Source organism: Hypomesus transpacificus, chromosome 1 (assembly GCF_021917145.1).
Source record: "Hypomesus transpacificus isolate Combined female chromosome 1, fHypTra1, whole genome shotgun sequence".
NCBI lineage: Eukaryota > Metazoa > Chordata > Actinopteri > Osmeriformes > Osmeridae > Hypomesus > Hypomesus transpacificus.
Genome location: NC_061060.1, coordinates 1829746 through 1839581, shown reverse-complemented (window position 1 = coordinate 1839581; position 9836 = coordinate 1829746). Strand labels below are relative to the sequence as shown.

Below are 9836 nucleotides of genomic sequence, written 5' to 3'. Positions count from 1 at the left end.
CTTCCACCATCTCATCTCACCCCTCCCCCATCCACACCTCCCCACCCCTAACATCCCCCTTAACACCTCCTCCTCATCCCTCACCTCTTCCCTCTCCACCCCTTACCCCCTCTCCATCTCATCCCTCCCCATCCCTAACACCTCCCTCCCTCCCTCCCTCCCCACCTCACCAACACCCCACCCTCCCTATCTCCCCCACCCCTCATACAAACCCCTACCCACTTCCTTCCTCTCTCCTTCTCTAACAATCTCCAACGATCTGTCACACCTCCTCCCCCCTCTCCTCCATTCATCCCTCCTTCCCCCCTACTGTGTGGGGACGGCCTCAGTGCTGCCCCCGGTGGTGATCAGCTGCATCAGACTGCCTGACGCTGGGCGATCCACGCCAGTCGACCACAGGAAGAAAGTTCTAGAAACAAAATAAAGGAAGAGAAGAGGAGAGACTGAGGACAGGGAGAGGAAGGATATGATTCCGTACGTACAACACCACATTCTCCTCCCAGCGGTGTCTTACTGGGGGAAAGAAAAACAGTTGAGATAAATGTATGGAAAAATGATTCTATCGTCAGCGGTGGAGATGAGAGCTTAACAGAGGGGGTGAGGTGCTAACTGCCCCGACCCTCCGGGCCCCTGTCCGCAGACCCTCATCTGCCTCCACAGTTAATCTGTGGAGTTACTATCGACCAAACCCTGTGGGATTATGAGGCTGGGTCCAATCCTGTCTAATCCCCCCCAGGCTGGGGGCCGGACACTCAGCAGCAGCTCTCTAAGCTGGGAGACGCAACTTTTAGACGCCACACAACGTTTCATAACCCTCGTATCTCTGCTAAAGGCATCAGAGCAGGTAGTTTTGTTTCTACAGTTCACACAGACAGGAGAGCGCTGTTCAAACCACTCAAGATTAAAGGCTTCAATTAGTAACACATCAGTTTGTGTAATTACAATACACAAGTCTCTACGTGTACTTTGGTTCTATTCTTGGCAATGATGTCAACAGCGAGGCTAGTCACGTGATTGGACTGTGATTCATCCTCCCCTAGTAACCGTTGTGAAACCACTACTGCCACCTTGTGGTGAGATATGGCACTTCTGATCTCTCTGCTCTTCTTAAATCCAGGCTTTGGACTGTATGTTGTTGTACATAATACAGCAGTCGTATCGAAATTCCCATGAACAGGCAAATGATTATGATAATTATACTACATTTTCAGAATGGTATTGTTGAAGAAAATACAGAATATTTATAGGATTTGTAGGAATACAAGAAAAGTTCTGGAAATACAATGATAATAATCCTGCAAATGAATAAATAAAAGACTCACTCTGCTATGTATTCCAGAGGAGTCCAGGAGCTGAAATCTGCGTCAGACATGAACTTCCTGTTCATTGGCGTATCCAAGGTAACCCTGCCAAATGAAATGAGATGATAATCAGTACCGAGGCCTTCTTCTGGGGGTAAGACTGAGAACAGCCTCTGGCTAATACTGAACTGCTTCTCTGTCTACACCACAAACACACCTCTACACAGCTCAGCTACGCAGCTAACCCGATATACAACTACACACCTATACCACATCGTACATCACATCTACCAGCTATTTATATTTATGGATCCTTCTCAACTATCTCAGCAATTGTTTTACCAAAACAGTATATCTTATTTACCAAATTAAAATGCTTCTTATATACTACCTTAGTATGTTATACAGTGTAGTAAGTAGCAGATTCATGTATTCTAATAGCATCCACATTTCTTTGCATGATTTCAGTGTTCAGAGGAGATGTACAGTTTGTTTCAGGCCTGTCTGCCATGATGCCTGTGGGTTGCAGCAGAAACGCAAGTCATGATGCTGATGCTAAACAGATGTGATGGCCAGAGAGAGAGAGAGGGGAGAGAACACTAGAGCAAGAGAATGAGAGTGGGGGGAGAGGGAAAGAGATGGGAGAGAGAGGGAAAGAGATGGGAGAGAGAGGGAAAGAGAGGGGAGAGAGAGGGTAAGAGAGGGGAGAGAGAGGGTAAGAGAGGGGAGAGAGAAGGTAAGAGAAGGGGGAGAGAGGGAAAGAGGGGGGGAGAGAGGGAAAGAGAGGGGAGAGAGAGAGGAAGCTCTGGCCTCAATTCTTCTTCATGAAGAGTGGAATGCACAAGGATGAAGCCTTACAATTTATCAGCCACAAAGAAACACCCTCACGTGTCAAACAGGCTTCTCATGATGACAGAGCAGAAAGCAGGAACCAGAGATGGCAAAAGTACACACATCCTTCAGTCAAGTAGAAGTAAAGATACTCATGTTTAAGGTGCTGACTACACTTAGTAGATTAAAGCAGAGCAGAGGACAATAGAGTAGAGTCCTCATCGAGTACTCATCAATTATGTTGTTTTTTCAACCTTTGGAAAAAACGATTCGAACCTTTTTCGAAAATATTTGTAAAAAATATTTTTATTTTGGAAACTCTTTCTGTTAGATCTGACCTGAGACCAGCCTGTTAGACCAGCCTTTTAGGTCTGACCTGAGACCAGTTCTGAAAGGTTGAAGAAGAAAAAAAAGGTCCAAAAAGGTTTTGAAACGTTGAAAAAATCTGACTTGAGACCAACCTGTTAGATCTGACTTGAGACCAGACGGTTTTTTTACTTTTTTACCACACATCATGACACAAAAGTTTATAGTTTTTTTCAAAACTCTTTTGTTGAAACTTGTTTGATTTTCTTTTCAACCTTTCAAAACTAGTTAAAAATAATAATAATTCACAAATATTTTTTTTTTTACCTTCTGCCTAGCCCCATGGTAACTTTGTAGACTAGCTTATGTTTATTGTGCATGATAGCCAGGAAAGACGCGCAATGACAAGAAATAATATGATCATGCCACCAAATACAGAATAAAACTAAAGTTTTAAAAATGTAATAAGTAGAAAGTACAGGTATTTTACTTACATTTTTTGGGAGTGAACGTAAAAAGTTTTCAGAAAAATAAATAGTGAAGTAAAGAACTGATACCAGAAGAATCTACTTAGAATAGTAACAAAGTATTTGTACTTTTCTGGCAGAGAGCCCATCCAGTAAGCTAATCAACAGATGCTGACTAAGAACGGCTGCTCTCTCACAGGAAAACCACCCAGGTGGACAGTATTGTGTGGAGCGGATCTTGATAGATATGTCATCTAATGCACAGTGGAGGAAGGCAGAGAGAATCTGATTCATGTCAGCCCCGGTAGAGTACACGGGAGATGTAGTCATTAATGCCTGCTCCTATAGGGGGACATGGGAGATGTAGTCATTAATACCTCCTCCTATAGGGGGACATGGGAGAGGTAGTCATTAATGCCTGCTCCTATGGGGGACATGGGAGATGTAGTCATTGTTAGAGACATGGTTGAAAACATGGGGAGTGACTCACGGGAGGGTGGCCACGGCAACCGCTCCAGAGGGTAGACCACTGTCCTCCCCTGCCAGGCTCTGACATAGCTGATGGACTGCTGCCTTCGCCATCCCATAACCCACCATACCTGGATTAGAGAGGGGGGGGGGGGGGGAAGGACAGGCGATGAGAGGGAGAGAGAGAGAGAAAAGGAGAGAGAGAGGACAAGACCGAGAGAGGGAGAGAGAGAGAGACAGAAGGAGAGAAAGAGGACAAGAACGAGAGAGGGAGAGAGAGAGACAGAGAGAGCAGGGGGGACATAAAGAGAGAGTTAGAAAGAGACATTGAGAGACAGTGAGAACAGAGAAAGACAGAGAGAAAGAGAAAATTAAGATAAAAGAAAAAGATTGACGTAGGTATAGATATTTTAATGCGCCAATTCATGATACATTTGTAGAGGGGGTTTGCTTCTGAGGTATGTATAACAGTCTGATCGCTTACATCAGTGTTTGTTGCTAGAGCATCTGGAATCAATATTTCAGCCTTTTTCACTTAAACTGTGCCTTATGAGATTGTACCAGCTCTCTACCCCTCAATACATGGCCAGCATACCCAGACTACCTTAGAGGAAGGAACCAATGAGAGGGCAGGATGAACAGACGTGTCTGGAAGCTGTTGTTTTCCCTCCAGGAGGGAAGAGAGAAGTGGAACTAATTTGCTAATGGGAAACACAGACACATGTCTGAGGAGCTGGACAGCTCTGTTCGTTTACATTACATTTACATTTAGTCATTTAGCAGACGCTCTTATCCAGAGCGACTTACAGTAAGTACAGGGACATTCCCCCCGAGACAAGTAGGGTGAAGTGCCTTGCCCAAGGACACAACATCATTTTTGTGAGTTTACAGTCACTTAGACCAGAAAGCAGAAGCACCCCGTTAGCACAGTTAGGGGAAACTCGGATCATTGGAGTCCATTAACACAGATGTGATTTCAACCTGAGTGAAGGCACACTGGATCCCTTCCAACAAGGTTGTTAACAGGTCAAACTAGACATCAGAATCCAGGGTCAACGGTCAAACTTTGAGGTCATGGTCGGGCGTTCACGTGGTACTTAACTTAACTGATTACGCTTTTTAAGCCCACTATGGAATGTCCACAATGTAGGTTACCATGTGATCTCTAGCGACCAGTGGTTTGCTTGTGGCTGAGATAATAGGCACTGTTAACCCGTATCACCCGTCATCCTCACAGATGGCACACTTTGTTCAAGGGGGGCCCCAGCAAAGCAAACAGGCTTTTGTGTGCTTGTTTGATTAAAGCTTGCTGACATGTGTACAGATATAACAAATATACAGTTTAAAGTTTCGCCTCTTAATGTCTCTCTGTTCACAGTCGGTGTTCCCTGAAATGAGTTGACACAATGTGTATTTGTGTTATTTTCAGAGATGTGTTATTTCCTTTAGAAGTGAACTAATACAAAACTTAATAATGGAAATCAACATATCTTCTTATCCTAAAACTTCCAAAACAGGAAAAAAAAGCCACTTGAGACCATTAAACCTCTTAAACCCTGGGGGGTGTAGTCATACAATATCTGGCCTGGTATATTGAGGTAATCATCCTCTCCACAGAGCACCAGAACTGCAGCTCCTAACCAGGACCACATGTAGACCAGAAATGCTGAGTCATTCCCCTCCCAGTCCCTTAGCCAATCAGAACGGGAGGATTGTGCGGACGGCATCAGGATTGGAATTGTTGTCAGGATCAGGGTCACATGGGCAACACACACAGCCATCGGGTTCAGAGTGTTATAGAGAGAAGGCTCTGGTGTAATTATATTTGATGGTACCAGATACTAGCTTACATTGTTTAGGGTATTGTGATCCTCAAGGGAGTTACGGTATGACTTAAACAAACTTATTTAAATCACAAATGATTCATACTATCCTATCTACTCTCCTAATTTACATTTGGTGTTTCTGAACTGCAGCTATGCTTCTGAAAGGCCCAGATTACGTAAACTGCTGTTTGTTTTGGCTGCTTATATGTTTAGGCTGCACCAAAGTCCCTTCACTATTAAAGTCTGAATGAAATAGTCTGGTGTCAAAAAGGGTAATGCATCATAACATGTTCCTGGATAAAAGTAAGATGGTCTTACCAGCAGTGCCAGCAAGACTAGCTTTGGCCCCAGACAAGGTCAACAGTCCTCCAGCTTTCAGATGAATGGAGGCCAAGTGGCTGGAGATGGTGGAGGTCCAAACACTCTGTTTCCACATCATATCTGTGTTTTTGTACAAATCTGAAGTAGACATATTCAGCATGATTTTAAATTGAGGTTTTGTTCGGAGCAAATGTTGTTCACTGTTCGTTTATAATGACTTGAAGGGTTTTCTCCTGAACAGGTCGATGAACGGCCGATGACAGGCTTTGTGCGGTTAATGTCTCACATTGATACATTAGCGGATTCAAAATTAGTTGATGATATCGCGTCAGTGTTGTTGTTGAACTCTGACCTTTCGAGTTGCAATTTCCTCCCGCCCATCCCCCCGCCACACACAAGATGGCATCCACTTTCTGTTCCCCTAGCAACTGGGACACATCTGTTGTCACCTGCGAGAGAAAGATAGGACTTAATCATCATCCGTCTGGCAGCGTCGGTAAGCCTAGCTAAAAAGCTAGCTTTCTGACTATAAACCGTTGTATAATAAATAGCATAACATCGCCAAAAAGCTGCTCCGATGTAGTCAGTCTAAAGATGAACAGAAGCATCATAAAAGTGTCGTGGTTTCTGCTGGCTATGTGCAACTAGACAGATAAAGTGAGCTGTTTCATTGTAAGCCAGCCACCGGTCATTATACCACTTGTCACCGTAGAAGCCGACCCAGTTGTCATCTCCAACTATAAACTATGTCCACCACTATACCTGTCCAGCTTGTTGTGTAAAGGACTCGCACAACTTCACCAACACGTTGGCGTCCGCTTCCTCATTCGCCACTATGTCGATGCTGCCTACCCACTGTTGATAAAAACGTGAGAATCAATCAGTGAATTATATGAAAATCAATGCAAATGTTCATCATGACGGGTTCGAATGCATTTACAAATTACGTGTAAGCTTGTCTTTAATAATTGAAGTTTTAAAGTTTTACGAACGCTGCAGTCAAATGAATAGCCCTACTGGTTGCCTCTTTATCATGACGAACATTCTGCTCGGGTAGGGTGTATCAACAAGTGGCTATTGCGAAATAAATGGTGCTAGGCTTATACTGAAATACAAACCGGCAACATTTTCACAACAATCACAATCATTTCTTACCCATCCTTTAGATTTGAAATGATGAACACATGCAGAACCTAATGCTCCCTTTCCGCCGTAAACGATGACCCGATGCGCTGACATGATTTCCCCTTGTGTTCGCACCGAGCAATGGTGATGAGTGACCCAGCAAACACAACTACTCAAGCTTATGCAGAGAGACTGTGTGTCAGAGAGAAGAAAAGAAAGAAAGAGAGAGAGAGAGAGAGAGAGAGAGAGAGAGGCGAAAAAGAGGAGAGAGAGACATAATAGACTTTCAAATGTCATACATGGTTTTTAAACGTCGCTTTCAAAAGTACTGGGACCTAGAAACGCAACATGACATTCATGCAGTCTTTGTGGGAGAAGATAAAAATCACAGTGTATAGCAACTTAGAATATCCTACTTTAGCGCACATTTAAATGTCATCAAAACTGAATTTTGCCTGAGGCTTCCACTCAGTCAAACACATCAAAATAAGATTATTTCACGCTGATCGCTCACGCTGCTCTATGGGAAAATTGAACACCTAAGGATACATATTCAAATCAAAAGGGCAAAATAGCCAAACCAAACTCTGAAACGTTTACTGACAGTGTGCCGTAAGCTATTAAATATCATTCTTGTAACGAAATGGTACCTTCATATTTTCAGAAGATCTGTCAAGTTTCGGCACCTCCAAATATCGAACGACTTTTTATAAAAACAAACAACTATCACTACCCCCCCCCCCCTCCCATCCACACACACGCACACAGACACGCACACACACACACGCACACACTTCCAACACCAAAGTTCATTTACAGTGAAAACCTTCTCTACACGCAGAGCCGTAATCAGAGCTTTGGCGAGGTCCAACCACAGATTTTAAAACACAACCCCTCTCTCATTTTAATATTTAGAGCACGGTTATATTCAAATTCAATGAATACTTGTGTAAGTGTGAGTCCAAAGCTGGGCTCATCAGTAGTGGTGACCCTGATGGTGACTGAACACCATGAGGGTTCGAGACCCCAGGTAGAAACTGTTCTGTTGATGCTTCACTTCCTCTCATTGGACACTAGATGGCACTACAGGACTAGAGTAAGTGGATTGGTCAGTCACAAAGATTACACATGGTACATTTTCAAAAAATATATATATGCATCTATGCATTAAATGTATAAATCTCTAAGTGATTCATCCGAACATACAGATCTAACAGCAGAAGATTGTAGGTCAGGTGCTTCAAAGAGCAAAGGCAACATACCAGAGCTTCAAGAGAACAAAGTGAACACCCCGTCGTCGACATGAGAGCTGGTGTCACAGAGCCAAGTTTACTGGAGGGGCGGGGGAGGTAGGATGACAGGTCCTCAACGAGAGACAACAGACAGGAGGATATCGCTCATCGCTGACGTGGGATAACAGCGTCTCGCCTGGGGTAAGACAATGATGGGAGGGGAGAAGCAAGACGCAGAGGAGGTGAGGGCCTCTGAGGGGCTCCTGTCTGAGGGCCCGCAGGTCTCTGAAGAGGAAGGGTTTGTAGGTGAGTAAAATGTGATTAGAGAGAGATTGGAGGTGGGTCGGGAGTCGTCTCGGAGGTGTAAGTGGGTGCTTGTTGAGGCCTTGTGCCTCCAAGGCTGTGAAGAAACAATCAAAGAGGAGTGGGAGGAGTATGGTCCCATTGGAAACTTGAAATTGGTCCAGCTTTAAAGAACAGGAGGCAGTTTTTTTGGGGTGAGATAATAAAAAAATAAAAAAAGAGAGTGTTATTGTTATGCCTCACTGTGGGGGTCTCCGTTAATTACTGTAAATCAGAGCGTATCTGAGATAATCTGAGTGAAAAATGTAGCCCACTTATTATGCTGACTACGACACTTTTAATATCCATGCTGTGGATAAATATTAGGTGGCGTACAGTATATTCGATGTGAATGTGATGACAGGAACTGTTATGCAACTTGCGGAATTGTTTTTTTTAAGCTTTATATTGTTTTTTTTGTTTTTGTTTTTTTAACTTTTCAGTTACTAAACCTCTTCGATGACTGCTCGTTTTTTCACGATAACCTTTCAGTCAGAGAGTGTGTCAGAACGTATGAGAGGCCCGCATGGTTCCTCACAGTGTTCAGTACCTGTGGACAGGTGCTAAATTGCCTGCACTTACCCCGTCAGCAAGACGAGCCTGTGTCACTTTCTCTTGTTGTGTTCCCAGGCGAACAAAAATGCCTTGTCATCTAACACAGCAAATTCAGCGAGCCTATCTTATGTCGTATTCTGTCTTTTGCTTTAGCGTCCCTCGTGTGACGAGAGGATGACAGTTTTATGATTATGTTATGTAGAATTGAGGATGAATCTCTCCTGACTGCAACACCCAGCCCCAAAAGAGGCTTTGCAGCGTTTCAAGAGTCCAAAAGTAGCACAGCGAAACTATCACCCGATCAATGAAACAGATAAGGTTAATCAATCACGTTGTTGAATCAAGCCCAGAACAATCTTCAGGTCTGCGGTGGTACTCGGAGAACGCAGGAACGAGGAAAGGAGAAAACAGATGATGGTTCTGAACAAACAGCCTGGTTTCAAACGGATGTTTCAGTTCTGATAAGGCTCACTGTATCCCATGGGGAAGATACTGAGTACAGTACATCCTACGTGGAAAGGAAGCTGTTCATCACGCTATAACTTTAATTACCATTTGGATGAGACATTGTTGTTTATATCTTAATTAAACATAATACAACCTGAAACTCCCCCACAAGCAAAGCATTTAACAGACATCCTACAGTACAGTTTGTGTACAGTATATGCGCGCGTGTGTGTGCGTGGCATGAATGTGAGACTCTGTGTGTGTTTGCACATTTGTGTTTGTATTCTGTTGTGTGTGTTGTGTGTTGTGTGTTGCCTCTCTGTTACTGATGACAGAGTAATTAGCTCTCCTTCGTGTGTGGGTGTCTAAATCCTGTTGCATTTCAACATCAGAGCGATTGTGGAAAAAGCTTTGATCAAGTTTGCACACACATCAAAATGATCACCCTGGTCCATATGTGGGCCTTCTTTGTGCTCGTGTGTTTTGTCTTTTTTCTTTGCTGCCAGGGTGGGTACACAGCTGGAAGGAGCTTAACGGACCCAACTAATATAAGTCGTACTTTTCCTCTTTCACGCTGTCAGAGCTTAAGGGCAATGCTACTGCCAGCTGAGATGA

General features: G+C 43.8%; 1 protein-coding gene across 1 annotated transcript; it reads right to left on the bottom strand.

Annotated features, from left to right (window-relative positions):
• Nucleotides 1-231: 231 nt before the first annotated feature.
• Nucleotides 232-7374, bottom strand: qdpra (quinoid dihydropteridine reductase a). The gene is made up of 8 exons (XM_047020779.1): nucleotides 7296-7374; nucleotides 6676-6837; nucleotides 6283-6375; nucleotides 5873-5969; nucleotides 5518-5658; nucleotides 3396-3504; nucleotides 1323-1406; nucleotides 232-409 (listed from the first exon to the last, which is right to left on the bottom strand). The coding sequence occupies exons 1-8, from the start codon at nucleotides 7299-7301 to the stop codon at nucleotides 307-309; spliced, it is 795 nt and encodes a 264-aa protein (XP_046876735.1). The 5' UTR covers nucleotides 7302-7374; the 3' UTR covers nucleotides 232-306.
• Nucleotides 7375-9836: the final 2462 nt, after the last annotated feature.

What these genes read in the sequence shown, in the direction of transcription:
- qdpra (XM_047020779.1), bottom strand. An exon ending in AGGAAATTGCAACTCGAAAG is followed by an intron (nt 5,659 to 5,872) that starts GTCAGAGTTCAA and finishes TGTCTACTTCAG; the next exon opens with ATTTGTACAAAAACACAGAT. An exon ending in CCTCTGGAATACATAGCAGA is followed by an intron (nt 410 to 1,322) that starts GTGAGTCTTTTA and finishes TTTTGTTTCTAG; the next exon opens with AACTTTCTTCCTGTGGTCGA.